At 38.9% G+C, this 22,823-nt stretch overlaps 1 protein-coding gene across 2 annotated transcripts in view; it reads right to left on the reverse strand.

Annotated features, from left to right (window-relative positions):
* Window positions 1–1,634: 1,634 nt before the first annotated feature.
* UTP20 (UTP20 small subunit processome component) overlaps window positions 1,635–22,823 on the reverse strand; it is a 94,201-nt gene continuing 73,012 nt past the window's right edge. Inside the window, exons 43-62 of one of the 2 annotated variants that reach the window (XM_061206134.1) lie at window positions 22,649–22,805; window positions 19,323–19,421; window positions 18,409–18,576; window positions 16,909–17,075; window positions 16,065–16,206; window positions 15,143–15,259; window positions 13,704–13,874; window positions 13,337–13,468; window positions 12,808–12,918; window positions 10,919–10,998; window positions 10,416–10,485; window positions 10,099–10,281; window positions 9,244–9,375; window positions 8,633–8,765; window positions 6,563–6,750; window positions 5,733–5,804; window positions 3,960–4,223; window positions 3,631–3,757; window positions 2,239–2,384; window positions 1,635–1,958 (exon numbers count right to left, since the gene is read on the reverse strand). In XM_061206134.1, coding sequence (XP_061062117.1) covers window positions 1,803–1,958; window positions 2,239–2,384; window positions 3,631–3,757; window positions 3,960–4,223; window positions 5,733–5,804; window positions 6,563–6,750; window positions 8,633–8,765; window positions 9,244–9,375; window positions 10,099–10,281; window positions 10,416–10,485; window positions 10,919–10,998; window positions 12,808–12,918; window positions 13,337–13,468; window positions 13,704–13,874; window positions 15,143–15,259; window positions 16,065–16,206; window positions 16,909–17,075; window positions 18,409–18,576; window positions 19,323–19,421; window positions 22,649–22,805 — 2,815 coding nt within the window. In that variant the 3' untranslated portion in view covers window positions 1,635–1,802. The remainder of the gene's footprint in view (window positions 1,959–2,238; window positions 2,385–3,630; window positions 3,758–3,959; window positions 4,224–5,732; window positions 5,805–6,562; window positions 6,751–8,632; window positions 8,766–9,243; window positions 9,376–10,098; window positions 10,282–10,415; window positions 10,486–10,918; window positions 10,999–12,807; window positions 12,919–13,336; window positions 13,469–13,703; window positions 13,875–15,142; window positions 15,260–16,064; window positions 16,207–16,908; window positions 17,076–18,408; window positions 18,577–19,322; window positions 19,422–22,648; window positions 22,806–22,823) is intronic. The other variant, XM_061206135.1, reaches the window with a different exon arrangement.

Genomic DNA, 22,823 nt, shown 5'->3' on the forward strand with positions numbered 1-22,823 from the left:
CTTGAGATACTTATTCTTCCTGATCTTTGCTTTAGTATTAACTTTCGCTTTCTGATTTAAAAATTTTTATAAAAGCAATACATGCACTTTAAATCACTTAGGATTGCGTCTGCCTTCCAAGATGCCCTATGTTTATCCTTTTGGCACATTACAGACACCTTAGAAGTGTGAGAACTCTTGTTTGAGATATAAACTACATCAAAACACAAATTCTGAAGTTCATGAATGTTTGAACATTTGATTCCTATGCCTTATGCTATAATATTTCTAATCCCATAATTACAAATTACAAAGAGCATGGGCTTTCAATCCTGGGTTTGAATCTTAACTCTGCCACCTATAACCTGTGTCACCCTCAGGTAGATTATTTAATCCGAGATGAGATTCCTCATCTGTAAAATAATGAGTTTTAGGAAGCTCTCAGGAAGACTATGAGAGTTAAATAAAATGTAAAGCATAGGATAGATTCTTTCACCCCCCTCCCTTCCAAATATATTGGGCACTAAAGAATATTGCTTCTACATCAAGTGTAGAGAGAGGCAAAAGATATGGTTGAACAAGATAATGCCAAATTGTTTTCCAAAGTGGTTTATAAGAGTGCCCTTTCCTCCACCATGCTTGCCAACATTTGGTATTGTCAGCCTTATAAATCTGAAGGGTTCAAAATGGAATTTCATTCTGATGTTAATCTGCATTTTCCTAATTATTAATGAGGCTAAATACAGGAGGAGTGACTCAAAAATATTTAACAACTAGACATAGCTGATGCAGGAGGACCCCTACCAGTCCAGGTATTAGTCCTTTAATTTCTGGTGTGGGGAGACATGGAGTCTAGGGACTCATATAGCCAGGGTGGCACTTGGGGGGTCTCAAGATAGTGACTACTTACTAACCAGTACATAAGTACTTTAATATTTAATATTGGTATAGCCATGTTTGCTAAATGTTGAGGTTTAAGGGCCATTTGTATTTCCTCTGCAATGCCTATTTCTCTCTTTTGCCACTTTTCCTACTGTATTATCTTTGTTGATTCATAGGTATTCATTATATAGCCTGGGTGCTACTAATCCTTTATCAATCAGTATATGGTACATACTATGTCCCAGTTGTGTCTTTTTGTATGTAGACGGTCTTAATTTTAATGAAGCAGAATTTATCACATCGTCCCTCCACAGACAGCACTTTTGGTCTTATTTTTCATATCTGAGAGGGCAAGCCCCTCACCCTATTCTCCTTTTTTAAAAGCATCATGGCTAATCTCGATTTACTATCTTCCATATAAATTTTAGAATCAGCTTGTTGGGATAATATGAAGAACTCCTTTGGGATTTTGCTCAGATATGCATTTACCCAGGGGGATCCAACTGGGGATGAACTAGCAACTTATGATACTGAATCTTGCTACTCATGAACATGGTTATACTTCTCCATTTGTGCAGATCTTTCTTAATGCCTTTTGATAAAGTTTTATAATTTCCTCCATAAAGGTATTGCAAATCATTTGTTTGATTTATTCCTAACTTCTACATGTTGTCTTGCTATTTTAATGTGTATTTTTAAAAAGAAAAATACATTTTAAGCTCTTTATCACTAGTGTCAAATGCTTTTTAGACAGTGAAGATACAGTAGTAGTATGAAATATTTTAATTAAAAATAAGCATGAATTATATTAAACTGTATAATATACAACCTATGCCAAAGTTTAAATTAAATAATAAAACCTATGATTTTGGACCAGCAGATACACTAGAAAGTTCATGTTTTGGGGTAAGTTGGGACACTGTATTAGCACAGGGAGCACTTTACTCCACCATTGCTAGATCTTTCAAGCTGTGGCTCTTTTGTCTCTTGGCCTTATAGCCTGGACGCAGGAACTCGATCTTTCTCTTCTTTGCTTCACTTTTATTTTTGTGTTTCTTCAGCTTTTTCTTGGCGGCGATATCAGGATTAGTTACAAACTTGAAAAAAGAATAGAAATGTTATACTACTTTTAAAGTAAATGTTAAACCAATAAAAATCAAATGCAGAAATGGACCATTTTGTTCACCTTAAACATCACAAATGCAATACATGCCCATTAAAGAAAATCTGGAGCCCCAGTTATAAAGTCCCACTTCTCAAATACGTCCAATTCCTCTTTCCTCCCTGGGTAAGTTTGACACACATGCATGCACACACCCCTGGTTAAAAATAGTTAAGCCTAGTGAACATGCCAATTTTTTCAAAGAGCAGGCCTACCTCCAAAGCCTTCCTCTTTTTCCGGAGTGCCCTTTTCTCAGTAGCCTGTTTCTGTACAGAGGCAAAGGCTAAGGAGAAGCTCTCGAGCCCAACCAGCTTCTTCAGTAATTCTATGATTTCCTGGGATAGATTCTTCAGCGAAGGATCTAATCACACATACAATAATAATCAGAAACACGTAGGAAAGGACACATTTGAATATGTACAAAATTAACAACACGCAAAATTTAAACTCCTGAGGCTTTATCACTTTTATCACTTCAACATTAGACACTGATCTAAAACTAGCCTCTTTGTTTCTGAGATGGGAGAAGAAGCAGAAGTGCTGGACACAGCAGTCTGGGCCACACCTCATCCAGGGTGCAGCAAGAGATCAGAGACCATGAAGCAACTTCCCAAGGGAATCCCGGCTCAGAAGACATTAAAGTAATTTGAGAACTTGACAAATGTTTTGGGTTACCTTTATTAACCTGCTCAGCTCTGTGCAGATGGGGGCAAAGAAAGGTAATTGTGTTTCTCTAATTCCCAGGTCATAGAGGCTTGGCTCTGGCTGTATCCTCTTTTTTTGGATCAAAGACTCCTTTGAGAAGCTGACAAAAAGCCATATTCTCCCACCCTTCCCTGCCTCCTCTCTCCCAAATGCAAATAGTCCAGGATTTCTGCATTCAATTTCAGGAAAGCTCATGACACCTTGTGTAGATTGCAAGTTTCTTGAAGATGAGGACTGGGCCTTTCCCACTGCTGAACCCTTATTAGGTGCTCAATAAATGTTGGCTGAGAACCAAAGTCAACCTGACCTCTAAGAAGGAAACTCTCTCTCCAGGACTAAAACAGCTTGTTTTGACATTCACTTCATTTTTGTTTTATTTAAAATTCTTAACATCCACTTTACCTCCTCTCTTTCCAACCCCTAATTCCCACTTTTCCTAATATCAAAAGAGATAACTTAGGATCAGTGAGGGAAATGTACTAAATGTACCAGGCAAGAAAAAAAAATTGGAAAATTTAAAATATTTGAACTAAAAACTATTTCATATTTTTGCCTTGTAATTTTTGAGAATATAGTGACATTTGTTCATTATTTTTCACAGCACTATGAGGTTTAGAACCACCCCAAATTATTTTTCTTTGAATATTTAATCTATGCTTAGGAGTAAAACATCTTTTAGGAGAGAAACATTCACTCTTAGACACAAGAAAGCATATAGGAGAAGACAGTCAAAAATAACACAAATATGCCTTATTTGCTTGCTATTAATTGTCTTGATACCTAGCAAGTTTTCTTTCTTAAACTCTGGCAGAGAGGGAGGACAGAAAGGACGAAGGAAGCATTCAGGAGAGAAGACAGGAATCCTAACATGCAAGTATTCAGAAGAGAGGCCACAGAATTACCCTGGTCCGAATAGGTGCTGTTCAGTTCTCGGAACAAAGGAGCTATGATCACTGGGAGGTACGGCTTCACCTTGTCTATTCCAAGATCCATTGCTACAGCTCCGAGAAACTTAAAGATGCATGTTCTCTGAAAGTACAGATCATTTTTCTTTTATACTTGCAGCTACACAGAGTTAATTTAGAAAACAACGTCTATTTGGGGGCAGATGTTATTGCTGTAGTTCTGGGTTCAAAAGTTCCTAGGGACTTAGGAGGATAACTAAAACCATTAAAATACTTTAAAAAAAAAAAAAAAGACTACTTTCAGTCATTTTGCACATGCATCGCACCTTTAAGGGGTTTCTAGGTGAATAAGCAGCTTCCAGTTTTGCGATCCGGGACAACTTCTGGATCAACCAGAGCAGTGTGGCTGGCTTGCTCTGCTTTTCCTTCTCATCTGCACATGCCTTGTGTTCTTCTACGTCCTCTCTGGCCATGCCATCACCTAAAACTTCCTGTTCTTCCATGTCTTCTTGTATGTTACCTTGCTTATCCCCAGAATCAGGTTCCAGTAAATATAAGACTTTGGCTACAAACAACAAATTCTTAACAACCTTAAAAAAAGGGGGAGAGGGGAAGGGTAAGAATTGGACTCTGATTTTGAAATAAATATGGCTCAGTTATGCAGAAGCTAAAATAGGTATCCTACAATTAGAAAACAGAAAACTGGGTATTGCACTGTTAAATTGATGATCGAGCCTTTTTTTGGATTATTCTTCAGTTTACCTTACAGTGTGTCCAAACCTATTTCCATGTAACTTTTATCCATTTGGCCTACTTCTATTCTTTAAGGTTCCACTGAGTAAATAATTTCATTCTGGACCATCCATTTACATTTTTCAAGAGAGCTTTGATCCTCATTCCATTAAATTCCTTCATCCATTCTTCACTGAAATAACAGTTTCCCTTTATTGATCCATTTACTGAGCACTGACTAGTTGCCTTGTATACAGTGTTCCAATTCAACTTTAAAATATCCCTATTAGGTACTATTATCAGGAGAGAAAACCAAGGCTCAGAGCTGTTAAATCTCAGCCAAAGACAAAGTGAGTGGTCAGTCAGGATTCAAAGGTCTTTAGAATTCTAGCCCAAGTTCCTAAACACTGAGCTCCTCTTTCCCGCATATACCATCTGGTCCAATTGCCCAGGGGTGATTTTTTAGTCTTATAATAATGGACCCATTTATTGAGTCCTAACTCTACAACATACATGAAATCTCTGACGTGGGTATTTCACACCCGTTATGTGAAGGAGGAAACCAATTTGAATTTGATTTCCTTCACCATCCTGGCAACTCTGCTGGAGGAGCTGTGTATCCAAAGTTCCCCCAAATGTGGTACTCAGAATACCACACACTGTCCAAGGCTAGCCTGGCCATCAAGAGTTAATGCCGGGCTTCCCTGGTGGCGCAGTGGTTGAGAATCTGCCTGCCAGTGCAGAGGACATGGGTTCCAGCCCTGGTCCGGGAAGATCCCACATGCCGCGGAGCAAATAGGCCCGTGAGCCACAATTACTGAGCCTGCACTCTAGAGCCCACGAGCCACAACTACTAAAGCCCGCGCGCCTAGAGCCCATGCTCTGCAACAAAGACAAGACACCGCAATGAGAAGCCCGCACACCGCAACGAAGAGTAGCCCCCGCTCACCGCAACTAGAGAAAGCCCGCGCACAGCAACTAAGACCCAACGCAGCCAAAAATAAAATAAATAAATAAATTAACCACCCCCCCCCCAAATCATTGTCCTTCAAAGCTTCAGTTGCAATGTGGAGTAGATATGTTAAAACTGAAGACGAAAAAGATAAACAGCCAGCCTCCTACTGCATCATCTTTATTGGGAATTTTAAACGGAGCCAGGAGTAATCCCGCTATGGACACCAGAGTCAATTAGATACATGTGCCTAACTGAACAGGTATTTAAGTGTTTGTTTATATTTCATTTAATCCCCCAAGCTTTAACTAGGGAAAACCAAACCAAACCAAACCAAAAACCAAACGTGAGCTTACTCCTATAATGTTGGTAGAATAGGTCCCTTCTATTTAACTGGGAGGCTTACAATACTTACCTGCTCTCCTAGAGACTGATCCAAGAATTTGGAGTGCAACTGATGGCAAGAGGCTAGGGAGATACTTTTCATCTGTGAAAAGAAAATGGACATCGGCAGACACAATGCAGGGTATTTCTGACTGTTTTTAAAAACTCCAAGTAACTACAATGATACAACTAAGGTAGGAGATTTTGCTCTGAATGACCACCTGTGTAGATCTGGAGAGGGAGGGTTCATGACCAGAAATTGTGTAAATGTTCCCTTCTATTTGCCATAAGAATTTTAGCTCAAGGACATGGGGAGATATAGATCATAATCCTTTAGATTATTGGCAGACAACTTTACAACATTCAAATACTTTTCCCCCTGTCTTCTTCCCTTCCACTCTCTGCTCATTCAATGTTTATGGAGATCCCACTATAAGCCAGGCGTTGTGCTAGGCCCTACGAAATCGGAGACAGATAAAACATGGTCCCTACCTAACATTTTCAGGAACATGATCTCATTAAGTCATCAACAAGGTTATGGAGGCAGGACAGAAGGAGGCAGGACAGACAGTATCTTATTTGCCAGTACTGATAAAGAACTTAAATATATGATGGAAGATAAATATGCTAAATAAGCAAATCAAAAGTCTGACTAGATCAATGGTCTAAAAATTATCTTTGAAAAATCTTGGCCTTGAGGGTGACCCCTCTCTAGTTACTAACACTCCTATGGATGGATCCACATGTGCATCAGATTGTTGACTGGAAGAGTTTATCCCAAGGCCAACCCCAGGACAGTTACAGGAACCAGAATGAACATCTCATGTAGATGAGAGAAGGAAAGTCTTAGAGAAAACTTACCTTTTGGTCAAGGTCACTTGTTAGGAAGCTGATTGCTACAGGTTCTGAGAGTTTCTTTTTAGTTTTTTTGACATTCCGTTTTCTGATAAGTTCCTCTGGTTGGCAAGAGGCAAAGAGCAATCCAAAAATCTGGGCTGCGGTGAGCCACACCCAGTTGTGCGGATGTCTCAGATGAGAGTGCACGTGACCTAAGGGAGCCAAAGTGCATCCTCAGACGTCAAGGTTTTCCTGACTCTGTGGTGGTGAGCGTGACTAATTCAGGCGTTTCTTGAGTATCTATTATGTGCTTGGATTTAGGAATCAAAGATGAACAAAATAGTCCCTGCTTCCCAGAAGTGACGTGGAGAGACTGGAAACAACTAGAGAACCAATTCTACCGTGGTAAATGATACGAGAGAGGTTCGAGTTAGCCTGAAAACAGACCGGTTTCATAAGAACTAGCTAAAGACTCAAGGAGATAAGGTAGCATTAACAACTACAATTTCTAAACTAAAATTAAGGTAAATATGTACATGGGTACATACTCTTTTCTCATAACTATTGAAATCAGTGGCTCCAAGTAGCTGACTGGAAAGGTATCATTTATTGAGGTGTTCTAGGTGCCAGGCATAGGCTAAACGTGTTACACATATTACCTGATTTAGACCTCACAACAGTTCTGTGAGGTTGGAACTGTCATTCCCATTTTATAGTTCCAGAGGGAGCTAAGTAACGTGCCAAGCTGTAACAGGCAGAACCAAGCCTGGGCCCCAGCTTAATCTAGCCCCAAAGCTCATATTCTTAAACATGACCCCTTAAACTATCTTAAGGATGAGCTGTTAAAGATCACACTCTTGGCTTCCCTGGTGGCGCAGTGGTTGAGAATCTGCCTGCCAATGCAGGGGACACGGGTTCGAGCCCTGGTCCAGGAAGATCCCACATGTCGCAGAGCAACTAAGCCCGTGAGCCACAACTACCGAGCCTGCGCGTCTGGAGCCTGTGCTCCACAACAAGAGAGGCCGCGATATGAGAGGCCTGCGCACCGCGATGAAGAGTGGCCCCCGCTTGCCACAACTAGAGAAAGCCCTCGCACAGAAACGAAGACCCAACACAGCCAAAAATAAATAAAATAAATTAATTAATTAAAAAAAAAAAAAAAAAGATCACACTCTTATGCTACAGGGCCATTCTCCATATACCACACTTGGAAAGTACAGTAGAAAAGCCTTGTGGTAACAGACTAAAATTCTAAATGAGCCATCTCATATCTGAGTTTTAGTCTCTGCTGCTTTATTTCATGAAGATGGTTTTACTTTTTTTTCTATATGAACCTTTGTAATTATCTCAGTGGAGCCATACCAGAGTAGGCCATAGAGTAACTTAGTAACTGGATTATTTCTCATAAAATCATGAGTTCTCTTAAAACAAGTGGGTATTTAAAACATTCATTGCAATGTCTATTTCCTACTGATTAATCAAAACTAAAACGTTAAATTAAAAATTCCAGGATCTTATTTTTCATTTAAAGAAATGAATTTTATTTCATTTTATTTTATTTCATTTAAATAATATATAACTTAAATATTCCCACAGAAGTGAAATGGTTTAGTAAATTATGGCACATTTACACGATGGATTATTTATAGCCATTTAAAAGGATATCTACTAAGTATGTTATAGTACTATAATATGCTTACTTAGGTATAAACAGGATATAAAAGTTTATATGGAATTATGCAACCTCAAAAAAAAAACAAACAAAAAACCTATGGTTATTTGACAAAAGGAAGACTGGATGGAAATGTATAACAAATAATCATCAAGTGGCAAGGAGGACTTTGGGAAATTTTTTCCTTTCTTTTACTCCTCCATAATTAATATTCTTTCTTATTTATAAATGAAATATATTATTTATGAGGATACATATATACATACATATATTATTTGTTTGTTTTTTCCCCCAGAAAGAAATATTTTCACTGTAATCCATCTGCAAGGGCCTTTTAAATCTTTTTCTCATGGACTTTTCCCCTGACATTATATATTTCTAAAGAGTTTATTTTTAGATTTAAATAAAAAGGAAATACTTACTCCAGATTTTACTCAGAGTCTCAGAGGGCTTGATAAACTGAATAATATTACATCCCTTGATGAGTTTACTTATCAGTGTAAGAAAACTAAACAGAAGGCGATCTGCAGCTTTTTCTTCAGTCTCTTCCATGATCTAAAATTAGGAGGGATGTTAAATCAATTAAGACAATAATTTCAAAGTATTTGATGGACATTTTTACTCCAGGATGTACATCTATACCAGGGTTTCTCAACCTAAACACTGCTGACATTTTGGGTCAAATAAGTCTTTGCTTTGGCAGGCTACCCTGTGCACTAGAGGATGTTAGCAACATTCCTGGCCTCTACCCACTAGATGACAGTAGCATCCCTCTACCCTCCAGTTGTGACAACCAAAAATGTCTCCAGACATTGCTGTCTCCTGGGGGGCTTAAGAAACTTTGACCGTCATATACTATGGAAGATAACTTACTTTAATCTTCACTTTAAAAAGAAGATAGAACTACACTGAGTTCTTGCTTTTATTAATAAAAACATTTTTGAACACAAATAATATTTAATCTGTTAGCTATACCACCTCAAGTAAAACTATTAAAATAAGCAAGAGTTTTACTCCCTAGCAAATAACTTACATTTGTAAAGTTTTCAGGATCAATTTCCTTTTCAATCACACGGAGAACAGTTCCAAGTCTTCTCTCAAAAGCGACTCCTTCACTTTCCACAAACAAGCCACAGATCAGGGCAGCTAGCTGTCTATTTAAGCTCTACCGAAAATAAAACCATCACAAGACAATATCAGCACAACTTGGGAAGCTGTTTCCAAAATTGTAAAATGAAGGTGGGCATGACTCTGCCCTCAGTAGTTCTTTATGATACCAGAAATCAATAGAATGTGGATTTTTGGTGGCTAACGTGAAAAATATAGAGAAATCTTCACCACCCAGAACAACATTAAAAAAAGTGGTATCCACTGAATAATACATTTTTTCTCATTTTTAAATTAAAAAAAAAAAAAGGAAGAAGTTTCAGCCCCCCGACCCCATTCTGATTTTAATACTTAAAGCCAATATTAAGTTATGACATGTGTTGTTTATATTCCACAAAGATGGGCCAGTGATGATGAGGGTAGAGTCAGCAAGTGGTTATAATTATTGGCAAAAGTTACATCCTATAAACTGTATGAGCAAAATTGGAAACAAAGATATTCATCAATGGGGATTGGTTAAGTAAATTATAATACATTCATGTAGAGTAACTGGGTGACATTGACCTTGTAGTGGGAATACAGGTGATATTTGTTTCTCTCTGTAACTTCTTATATTTTCTGAAATTTTACTGTAAGAATATATTATTACCATAATCAAGTAAAAACAATAAAGCTATTTGGGAAAAATTAATTCAACAATGTATAATATGTATTCCTATTTAAAGTATGAACACCAAAAGCTCAGACTTTTCTTTGCAATATGACTAAAAGCAACCCTAACCTTCTTTGCCCCAAACCAGGTGGTAACCATATCGAAGAGCCAATCTTTTTTCTCAAGGCTGATTTTACTGAGTAAGGATTTGATTGCCATGGATGCCATCTTTTTACACATGGCAGAGTCATCGTTCACCATCATTAGACAAAGAGGAATAAAGAACATTCCACAGTTCTCGTGGAGCAGTCCCTGAAAGAAAACAGACACTTATGAGCACACTCAGACTGGAATTCTCACAGATGTCCTACAAACAGAGGACCCTGGGCTCCCGGGAGCCACAGCTTGTTAACAAACACAGAGTTTGTCTTTGTGATTCACGGTACCTGAGGGAATGTGTCAAAGAGATAAGCGATCATTTCCAAGGCGGACTCTCTCCCAGTCTCATGTTCATAACTAGGGTAAGAACATTAGAAGGACTTGTTAGTAACTTTAAAATTTACCAATAATTATTTTTAAGAATTTAAAATGTTGTCTCAAGGTGCCAGTCTATTTCTTAAAAAGTGGAAAAAAACTCCATTTTCCCAATTTTAATACATGTACTTACCATGCTACTATGCAGTTGTAAATGTAATTTTGTTAGATTTTTACTGTTCTCCTAAGTGGATTCTAATGACAATCGATGGTCACAGTGAACTGAAAAGCAGCTTGCAGAACTGCTATATGAAGCCATGCACAATGCTTGACAATCAAGTCAGTGATTCATAGGATAGCATCCTCAAAGAATGTGCCATTACATTTCGGCTTTGTTCTTTGCAAGACAGTCCACACATTAAAAGGAGAGAAGAACCTACCCCACTGCCTTGTGTAGTTTATGGCTTCAACTTACTTCAGTTGAGCGAGCATGAATTCCAAGTTTGGTCGCAATTTGTCACCCAGGGGATAGTCAAGAATATATTTCAGAAAAACCTAGGAACAGAAGTCGCACAAGAGATTATTTGGATCCTGTCCCTCCAGGATTCCTCTTTCCTAAGCTGCTTTCTGGGACACACTGGTAGGCTACAAAGACCTTTCAGAAGGGTGATCATAGGTGAAGTCCACCTCTTGAGTCAATAACTGTGCCCCTCCTCTCTCCTCCCACTGCACTTCCTCAGGTCTTGCCTGATTAAGCGTCAAGTCCTGGCCCAGCATTAGCATGGTTGTTAAGGGCTCCAAATCTCAGCTCACACAGATAGGAGGCTGTGGTGAACTGAGTATGGACTGTGGTTCAACCCTGTATTTCCCCTGAAATAAGAATAACAATAATAGTGATACTACTACTAACTTTTGCATTTACTAAATAACTTCTTTGTGTTAAGCACTGGGTTAAGTGTTTCTTGGTTGGTTTTCATTACTTCCTTAGGAAGCAGGTAATATGATCCCATTTTACAGATGAAGAGAATGGAGTTGGCACAGAAGGTAAGGAACTTGCTCAGGTGACACTGCCAGAATCCCATGCCTAGCCTATCTGCATCCAAAGGCTCTGCTTGCAAACTACTGTATTATTCAGCTTCCTTTATTAATAAACTGTAAGAACTAAGCACATCATTTAACTTACCAAGGCCTGTTTTTCCCCAACCATAAAACGGTGGTACTGTTTCTTTTGAAGGATAGTTACAAATAGAAGTCATGTATGTAAAGTGCTGGGCATGCAGCTAGTGCTTAATAAATAGCAGCTGACCCTCCTTCTTCCTAAATGAGTTAACTTTTTCTAAAGATGGCCTCCGCAGCCCAAGCCCTCGTTTAACTCCGAGTTCATATTTCCAATTCAGACCCTTCCATTTCCCGGGTTGATATGCACTCATAAGATCAGGACAAATTTACGAACACAAATCTGCTAGTGTCACTACTCTGTCTACTGATTTCGTTGGCTCTTTGTTATTCTTAGAACAAAGCCCTAAATCTTTAACAAGACCACAAGGTCTTGCCTGATCTGGCCCCCTGCCCTGTCATTCACCTTCAACAAGCTAAGCTCTTACCCACTTCAAGGCTTATCTTCCTTAGCCTGCAAGGCTAAGCCTTATTCTTCCTCCAGACTTTGCTTATATGCCAATCCTCAGGAAAGCTTTCCCCCACTATCACACTAGGGTGGTCCTCCACCATGTCATATGCTCTTATCATATGCTCTTCCATACTTTGTCAATTTTAAGAAGCACAGTTTTCCACATTTTAACATATCTGAAATTGGGATGTCTTACAATTGATGCCATCTTACCACTGTCATAGTTTTTTTTCCTTCCTTTGAGGTATGTAAGTAATGGTGTGTCTTGTAAGTGATGAAATACAACAGTACTTTCTTCCTCCTGGCACTTAGGATGTCTGTAATTAAATAACTACTTGTGGGATTTCTGCTTTGCGCATGTCTGCTATAGGATAGACAGGGACTATAAAAATTTTGTTAACCACTCTTCCAGCAATACCAGGTACACAGTGATACACATTAAGTGGTCAGTGACTGGACCACTGGAAGGAAATCTTTGCTGCAGGTTATCATGCTGCAGAAGGAAAATGTATTTCTTCATCCATCTGAAACATGCCACACATGGGCTATATTCAAAATGCTCTTTATACTGAAAAATGGCCTTACACTTGGTATGTGAATGGGCTCCTGAGTCTTAGAATAAAGCAACAGTATGACACAAAGTCTTCAGAATTCAGTGTTGACATCTCTCCACCCAAAAACCAAACAGAGAAGGCAGGGCCCAACCCTTGCCATGGGAATAAGCTCTCTCTACAAACCTGTCTGCACTGGACTCTGACAGGTTCGTTTTGTGCAGAAATTGCCAGCTTGGACACTTTGCGCATGACATCATCGATTTCTGGAACCAACAACTTTCTTGATAAAATGGCCTAAAATACAAAAGGAAAAGACATACTTATTTCATGTTTTACTGCAGATGGCCTGTTATTTACTAAGCTGACCTGATGTTAAAAGCAGTCACAGGCAGTTTTCAAGCATAATGAAAGTATCTCCACAAGAAAAAGAACATAAACTTAAAAAATGGTTAAAATGGTCAATTTTATGATACATACAAGCAGACTACATGCATTTGTACAGAATTCCCTGGAAGTTTAATATAGAGCTCATGTTCAAACATTTTAATAAGCAGATATGTTAGCTTATAATTAATCAACCAAATCATAATCATCTTTATAAATTAATTTCAGAACTATCTACAGCTAGTCAGAACACTATGTTCCATGTTATTCTAAATATCTGACGTGAGGCTCATTCACTGCACAATCCAACATTCTGGGGACACCATACCTTCAGAAGACCAAATGCAGTGGCTTGTCTTGTAATATCATAAATGTCCTCCTCAGCATATGCTAGTAGAACTTGAAGCTGCTTCTCAGTTATCTGGTAAGACTTCACTTTCTTCACAAGTATGGTCACACACTGCAAGTTACAACAGCGAGGTTAACAGCCAGGACATCCCACAAATCAGCATACAGTGGAATGATAAGGACTCGATACAACAGCAATGCTTTTTCACACAGGATACCAACACTCTGGCCTTAGCAAATTAATCTGGAAGAAATTTTGACCACGACCACAAAGGATGATGAGGAAAAGTAACTCTGATGTTAATCCCGGTCCTGGCTTTTTCTAAGTGCAAGTGAAAACACCTCACCTTGAAACAATTTACCACCAGGTGGAAATTCTGGCCCCTGGCAGCCCCGAGTTTTGCATAGTCCTTCAGCAGAAGGAAAAGGTGTTTCATTAGCTGTTCCGCTTTTGTTTCTGTGGAAGGCAGGGGGAACCTCAAGATCCAGATCAGGCATTGTAAAGCACCTGTAATCACCTGAAAAACAAAGACAGACAAAGCCAATCAACTGATGAAGCGACCGAACTCAACAATCCAGCACCTAAGGCTGTGTAGACTCCGAGCAACCGAGCTGAAGGAATGAAGTGCTCTGCCCGTCCCCTCAGGAAGAACTGTGCTCAAAGTGTAAGAAAATAGGGAAGCTTCCTCTCCCCTGTTGTAGAACTTACTGCTTCTCCATAGCAAGTGAAGGTATAGCCCAAGCAAGTGAGAAAAGGTGCTCATATTCTTAACTTATTATGGGTAAATGATTAGATGGGCTGGCTAATTTTAGCAATTTTTTTTTTCTGAAAAACACATTATAAATGCCTTTCCGATTTTCTAGAATGGTACTTCAATTTAATCCATTCTTATTAAGCTTGTATTATGTACACAAGGCACTCTACAGGGTGTTAGAAATACGATGATAAAAAGGATGCCTTTCTGCATTTAAGGAGCAGATAGCTGAAATTAAGCACGGGAACTATGACCTATAGTTTAATATAGTTAAGCCCAGTGCCAAAGGTATGAAAAAATGTGTTGGGACCAAGTGACTACAAAAGAATCCCTGAACCTCCAGGCCAAACCTTCTAGATTACCTAGATCAGCTGGTTCACCTCTACCTAATAGACCCCTACACTCTGGTTGCTGGGATGGCCTTATTGGGCTGGATTAGACGAAGATAAAGGAAAGAGCTCAGGACTCAAAAAGACCAGGGCTTAAAACCCAGCTCTGCAACTTATTACCTGTTTGACCACAGAGATGTTAAATACTTAACCTCTTGGCACCTTTGCTGTAAAATAGGCAATCTGAGAAAGTGGGAAAGGTGTGGGCTTCGGAGTCTGACAGACTGAGGCTTACATCCTAGATCTGTGATATGGGGCAAGTCACTGAGCCTAAGGCCTGGATTTCTCATCTGTGAAAGAGACACATTAATAATATATGCTTCATGGGTTGTTACGAGGATTCACAGCAGTGAGCAGTCGCAACAAGGATGATGATGATGAGATGATGATTACTGCCATGGGGATAGCACCACTCATCCTCATGAAGTTGTGGTGAGGATCAAATGAAGGGCTTTTACAACTGTTAAGCGCTATCTATTATTATTAAATTGCTGTTAAGGGAGCAATTTAATGCAGAGAACAGAGGTGGTTCATGATGTTGTAAATCTCTTTAAAAACTCAATCATCTTGTGAAGCACGAGCCTAGAAACAAATTCTAGGTATACCGCACAACACAGCTCCCGTGAAGGAACAGATGCTCACCTTCACGTCCATGGAACCCAGGCAGTCTATGAGGAGAGGCATAAAAGGATCCAACATTTCCAGAACATGTTCACTTGAAGACTTGATCTTGGAAGTCTTCAGACTAAGATGCAACAGCTAGAAGATTTAAAAAGATACTTCACATCAGTTGCCCCTAAGACCAAATGAGTGAGGTAAAGGTGAAATGATTTTAAGAGACCAATGTGAAATGTTAAGATGCTTCTATTTGAAATTATAAAAACTGTGAAGAAAGGGGAACCACCTGGGAGAGTCTCAGTAAGTGAAGAAGGTGGGAGCTCACTGTGCAGCTGAGATTCGAAGTTCATTTACCAAATGGTTATTACTCAGCATCTGCTTTGATTCCAGGTACTGGCTTGGCGTGAAGGACACGGCAGTAACCAAGATCAGCAGGGTCATCGCCCTCATGGATCTTAGCCCGGATGACAGACTCTAGGGAATAATTCACTATAAATGCAGGGTGCTTTGAGAGTTCTGTGGGGACCTGGGCAGAGGGAGGAGTAGATGGTGAGGTCCTGGGGTGGGAAAAGTGTGGTGACTTTAGAGAACTGAAGGGAAGCCACGTGTACAGGATGAGGCTATGCCCTTGTGGCCCAAATGAAGGACAGGGCTCTCTCCTGGGAAAAAAGGGAGCCAATGAAGGATTAAAAAAATATATACAATAAAACGATCAAATTTGTGTTTTCAAAAAATTTAGAGTAGTTCAGAGGTGCACACTCATGGGCAAAGCAACAGTGAAAGCACTGTAAATATTAGGTCAGAATCATTAATTCTGAGAAAGTTATATCATCAAAGTAAGTACCAGCATTTCCAGCGGAAATGAGCAGTACTGGAAATTCAGTAGAGGATTAAAAGGCACAGACTCACGGTGTGCAGCAAGTCTCACTTTAAGGTTAATTCTTACCCGAAGTCCAGACTCAATAAATATGTGCATGTTGGTTTTCTTGCTCACAACAGCTTTCTGCCCGCCTCGAACTGGAGTTGGGGGGAGCAGAAGACAACTCTGGGGTGGCAGACGTGGATCTGGTGCAGGGGCTGCTGGATTTCTGTCAATCAAGTGGAATGAAAACTAGTAGAAAGCACACCACACTGTATGCTGCATCCCCGGAAGCTACTATGGCCCCTTCCGGTGAGGTGAGTCCAGTACCAAATAATGTGCTCTTTGCTGTGGGTTTTTTTCCCCCTTAACCACAAGACACCGAAGAGATGATTAGGTTGTTGATCAAAGTTTCTAGAACCCCAGAAACAGAGGTCAGAGGGATGAACACACATTTAAATGAAGAGGAACAGCAAGGGGACACTCCCTTCCTTTGATTTCTGAAAACAAATGCCAAGGAGTCTCTTTCAGAATACAGAAGCAAAATTCAAAGGAAGTTTACAAATAAGGTATTTAAAATCTTTGGAGGTCTAAATCTCTGATCAGAACAAGAAGTATATATTTTAAGTCTATCCCAACTTTGATTCAATAAATATCTAAAACAAAAGTGGTATTAAGTAAATGTCAAAATAATTGGTTGCCTTCACAGCTACCGCATTCAGCAGAAACAATCTTGTGTTGACATGTATTACTTGGAAGGACCTCAGCCCAAACACCACAAAGTAGTACCATCTTACAACTCAGATAAATATACCTTTTTTTTCCCTACTAAAGCAAATTATTAAATGAACCCACTTAAGAGTAATTGAGTACTGAATGGCTTATTAGAAGTATGAACCTAAAGGATAGTTGTTTTTTTTTTCAAACTTACTTTTCCTTCTCTGTTAACAGGGGTAGATTTTCGCTGACCAAACCGTAACTAAGCAACAGAACGGATTCTGCCGTCATTTCCTGGTTTACAAGTAATCCTGCTATGATGCGACGTAAGGTTTCATGAACTTTCCGGGCCAGTTTTAAACTCGTGGTATTTTGCAAGATCTAAAGGCAGACATAAATGCATGCTGAGGTAACACAGAACTGCATTTTGATTTGTTATAATAGTAGTTTTCTTTTATATATTTACTTTTTAAAATATGCTTTTTGCTAATTAAAAAAGAAACACACTCTTAAAAAAAAAAAAAAAAGAAACACACTCTTAATAAAATTTCAAACATAGATATAACATATAAAGTCAAATATACCCATGACCTCAGCCCCAGAGATAACCACTGCCAGCTGTGTATGCCGCTGGATTTCTTGTGCCTCCTTGGCACTCTCTTTGTTGATGAGGTCTGGGCACAGGGCTGGAGATAGGATGTGACACTTGGAAGATGTCAGCCTTCCAAGTGCATTAAATGGGGTGGTTTATAGGCAAGCACATACACATAACACAACATCAACAAAATGCAGTCACTACTCGCAGGAAACCATGCTAAGGAAGTGGTGTGACGGCCAGGCCTCAGGGTTGGGTATTAGTTATTGGGCCAAATCAGAGGAACTTAATGGGACCCCAGCACCATCAACCCCAGTACAACCCTCAGCATGTCATAGCTATTCCCCTGCACAGGACATGGATTAGTAACTTTGACTACCTTGGAGGGACTTGATAATTTACATGGAAAATACGTGTGCTTTGTCAACTCTTTTTCATCCTCAAAACATATCTAACATTCTTAGATCAGGCTCAGATAAGCTAAATGCATTCTAGGAACAATTAGGGAGTTAATCTATCACCAAACATGTGGAATTAGCACAGAGAACACTATGAAGGTAGGTAAATGACAGTCCCTGCCCAATAGGAAAGGCAGAATGAAAATGGTGGAAAGAATGTGAGATTTGGATCAGAAAGATCTGGAATTAAATCCTGACTTTTCTCCTTAGCCATGTTCCTTTCTATCTTTCTAAGCCTGAATTTTCTCATCTGTAAGACAGAAGTACTGTCAATCTCAGGGGATGGTTGTGCAGATTAGAAGAGATAATGAAGCACAGTGCTAAGAACATGGGTATCTGTTCAATAAATGCCAGTTCTCTTCCTCCTGGCAATCTGGGAGCAGCAGTCTGACTCCAAAGGCTATGTTCTTAGCTGCTGACGGGACCCAGCTGTATAATTCACCTGTAGTTCAATTCTTGTTGCCTTTCCTTTTGCATCTCATGGTTTATATCAGGGACTCTGATTCTTGGATCAGAATCAGCGGAATCAGAATCCACTGAGCTGCCAGCCACATGGTACTGGTGCCCTTAGCACCAAAGCAAATCATGATGCTCAAGGCTTTTTTCAAGAGCTCATGATACTGTAAGGTGGGGATCCCCTTTATTACATTCAAGTCCTTACCTCTTTTAGTGGAAGGATAAGTTTTGTAACCTGATCTTTTCCTACAAACTTGCCCAAGATTTCATAAGAATCGTAACTCTTGCTTCTTCGTGCCTCCATGACCTTGGAGAGGATCTGCTTTACTTCCTTCTCTTCAGCAATGGCACCAAACAACTCATGGTTAAAAATCTTTAAAAGAAAAAAAGCCAAATGGCAATTATGTGCACTCAGCAACTTATGCCAACATAAGCAGTCTTTGAAAATGCGTGGTATGTCCAAGTCAAGGATTAAAATTAGACAATAGGAATTTCTATTAGATTTCACTTTTTTCAATGTAGTTTAGGGACCAATTACTAAAAAACAAATACAGAAACACTTCAAGGTTTACACCAATGGAAAACAAAAGAAAAATACCAGGTAGATTTACATATATAGTTGTATAATATATAAACAGGCACTTCTTCTTTGATATTATCAAAGAGTAGCTTAATTTCTCTTTAAGAAATTCTCATATTTGTAACTTAATTATCAAAATTAATGCATTTAATGAAAAATGTAGTGTCTACATTTTTAATGAATAAACAAAAGATTGTGTGCCACGTTTAGTGTCTTTCTAATCCTACCCCCCAAATTATCATATTATCTGATTTTAAATTGTTATTAATTTTTCACTATTCTAAATAAAGCTCTAATGAATATACTTTTGTACAAACCCCAGACTACACCTCTGATTATACCAACTCAAGACCTACTAGCAACAGCAGAGTACCCATCTCACATCTCTTGAGTCTCAGCTTTTTAAACCTCTGCTAGCCTAAGAGATGAGATAGTACATTATTTTCATATTTATAGGCTATTCTTTCTTATTTTGTGAACTGATTTGTGTTGTTTGACCTCTTAAAAAAAAAATTAGAATTCCTTTCTCTAAATCTTACCTCAATCATTATATCCAAACAAGAGTCCAAATTCCCAACTTGCAGCTTGTTGGTGAGGCCTTGCAGCAACATGTAAACAGTGAAAGTTAGCACATGGACCTAAAACGAAATGTATAATAAGAATATGGATGGCTAAGAACACCACAGTAGAAAAAACAAGATTTAGAAGTATGGCAGGGGCGCACTCAGATTATATATCTGTAATTATTGCAGGGAGAAGCTTTGACAAATGACACATACTTATATCAGTGCCTAAAATCCTTTAACCAGATGGTCCCTTTGTAGAAAAGATGCTCAGAAACACATCACCATGCTTAGGTTCTATTATTGTGACTAAATCAGGCCAATGATTTATAAAGAAGAGCACAAGTCTTGAACTTCTAAACACCAACCTGTGAATTAAGGAGCCTGCCAACGTTGAATGCAGTCAAACCTGGTACAAAAAGTGTTATGAAGGAAACAAGTTTTTGCCCTTCACAGTGATCACAGCTAACATTCCTTAGAGCTTACTATGGGCTAGGCACTGTATTAATACCTCACATGTACTCAATCATTTAATCCTCACCCACTCTATCTATGGCGTAGGTGCTACATTATCAGCATTTTCAGATGAAAAAGCTGAGGCACAAAAAGGTCAATCAAACTTGCCCAAGGTTACATGAATAGGAAATGGTGGAGTCAGGATTTGAAACCGGATGATGCCAGAGTATACAGAGTACACAAAAGGGTATATTCTGTATATTGCTTCCGGTGGTGTTTATCAAGGTGAACATCAGATAATGATCATACATTAAGAAAATACACCTGGCTGTCAATATACAGATTGGATTTTAAAGGCATAATTTTCATATGTATCTACTTATGATCTTTAAATACTTTTACATATATAAAATATGTGCTGAGGACGTTATATAATTTTTAAAAATCCTTTTGGTGGGGTGAAGAATGAAACTTGAAGAGTACAGTTTTGGTTCTGTCTACATGATTAATACTAATATCCAAACTGCTGTTCTCTCATCCTTATTTTACTTTAACGAATAAAGAGACAGACTGGAAGAACAGGTGGTTAAAGAAAAAAGGGCTACTTGTTTAAATACCTCAGGTGCTCAATTAAATGTGTGAATGAATCCTCAAAGACAGCTGTACTGTATTCATCCTGGTATGCTCAGTGCCCAAGAGCACCTCACACAAAGTAGCCATGAAATACAGGCTGGTTGAAAGAATAAACATGGACACTGACAGGGGCTCCGGTTCCAGGTAAGATGGAAAAAGCACACTCCATCCTGTCTCTCCCACTGAGTGCAGCTATAAGCCCCAGACAGGATGCACGGAGCTGCAACTGGGGAAGAACACCAGAGTGCAACTACCACCAAACTCCCAGTGCGTTTACCCGTTTTCTATACAGTTATAGACGTGGGGACTGCAGCAGCCACAACTCTGCTGGGAGACCTTCCTTTCCCATTGGGACTGCAGTTCTGAGAGGATGGGCCAACTAGCTGCTTTTCTCCTTCTCTGTCTTGCCACCACTTAGCCTCTGTGTGGGTACAGCTGTGGGAAGTGCATGGCAAAGTGGGAGAAATAAAGCCCCAGCTTTCCAGCTGGGGGTGTGAAATAAGTGGAAAAATAATGTGTTAGCAAAGAATCAGAAGATATAAGGGACTAAATGGAAACTTTACAACTGAAAAAAAACAACAGACCAATAATTGACATACTAAAATTTACTAGATGGGTCCAATAGCAGGATGGAGATTAAAGAGGAAAGAGTCAGTGAACTTGAAGATGAATCAATAGAAATTATGCTGTCTACACAGAAAGGAAGGAGACTGAAAAAGAAAATAAAAATGGAGCCTCAGGGATGGATGGGACCCCCCAAAAAAGTCGAACAGGAGTCCCAGGAGAGGAGAAAGAGTGCAGTGCAGAAAAAGTATTTGAAGAAATAATGGCTGAAAACTCCCCAATGTGGTTGAGAAGCTCAACAAACCTCAAACAGGGTAAACCCAAAGAAATCCACATTCATAATCTAACTGCTGAAAAATAAAGACAAAGTCTTTAAAGCTGCCAGAGGAAAATAATGCATTACTTAGAGGGGAAGAACAATTTAATTATTCATCAGAAAGGCCAGAGGAAGTCGCATGACAATTTTACAGTGCTGAAAGAAAAGAAATAACTGTCAATGCAAAAGTATATATCCAGTGACAACATCCTTCAGGAATGAAGGTGAAACAAAGACATTCACAGGGGAAGGAAAATGAAGAGCATCCGTTGCCACCACACTTGCTCTGTGAGCTTGCCTTGACCAAAGGGAACTGATACCAGGAAGAAATGTGGAAATTCAGAAATGAAGGAAGAGCAGTAGAAATGATAAATATCTGGGCATATTTGAGGATTAAAAGCAAAAACTCTAACGCTGCTTGATAAGTTTTCAACATATAAGTTTTCAGCAAAGTAATACATAAACAACTTTTAAACAAAGGAAGGGTGAAGGGATCTATAGGGTAATAAGGTTTTTACATTCCACTTGAAGTGGTAAAATACTGATTCTAAATAGATTATTAAAAATTAAGTATGGATATGGTAACCTGGAGCAACCACTAAAACACTATACAAAGAGAGACAGTGACAATGCATACTGATATTTTTAGTGTGTTACTTATAACCTATAGAATAGGAACCCACCTCTGAACAAATGAGGACTTGGAAGGTCAAGCTAACTACCAGGAGTCTTGGCTGGGTACTTGAGAAAAACAAGTTGCAGTGTTTCTCAAACTTTAGATCGCTCAGGGATCTTATTAAGATGCAGACTCTGTAGGTCAGGTGTAGGGCCCTAATCATACTTCTAACATCTTCCAGGTGCTGCTGATGCCACTTGTCTGGGGCCCACACTCGGAGAAGCAAGACAGCCAGGTAACTACTCAAAGAGCTTTGTATTCCACCTGGTGCTCTTATTAATTTTATGACATGTCATACATTTCAACTCTTAAACAAATGTCTATGTTCTTTACTGTTCACATGTGTGGCTATACATTCAATATACAAGAATTTTATTAAGAACTCAGAGAATACAAAACTTGATATCAAATGATTTGAGAGAAAAACACAGGTTATGAAATGCAGGTCTGTAAGGATCTTTAAAAAAATTAAATATAAGGGCTTTTTAAAAAACAGATTTTTAAAAATACTGATTAAAATTTTTTAAATATTCTTGCTTGTTCTCTCAGTAGATCAACTTTACAAAAGATAGACCCAAAGTATCATGACTTAGTGTTTAAAGTGCAACTATTTGAACCCCAACCCAATTTGAATATAAAGTACATGGTGCAATTTACCTGATAGCCACGCACAAGGGTAGTCTGTAATTCTTTTAAAATATATTGTAGGTAATGCACACCCAGATCCTCTATTATTTTTGCGAGAGTGCTGCGAGCAATGTCTCTGATTTCCTGTGCTCTGTTCTTGAGGAGGGCACACACTTTCAGCAAAATACTAGAACATGAGAAATTA

Source organism: Eubalaena glacialis, chromosome 11 (genome assembly GCF_028564815.1).
Source record: "Eubalaena glacialis isolate mEubGla1 chromosome 11, mEubGla1.1.hap2.+ XY, whole genome shotgun sequence".
Classification (NCBI taxonomy): Eukaryota; Metazoa; Chordata; class Mammalia; order Artiodactyla; family Balaenidae; genus Eubalaena; species Eubalaena glacialis.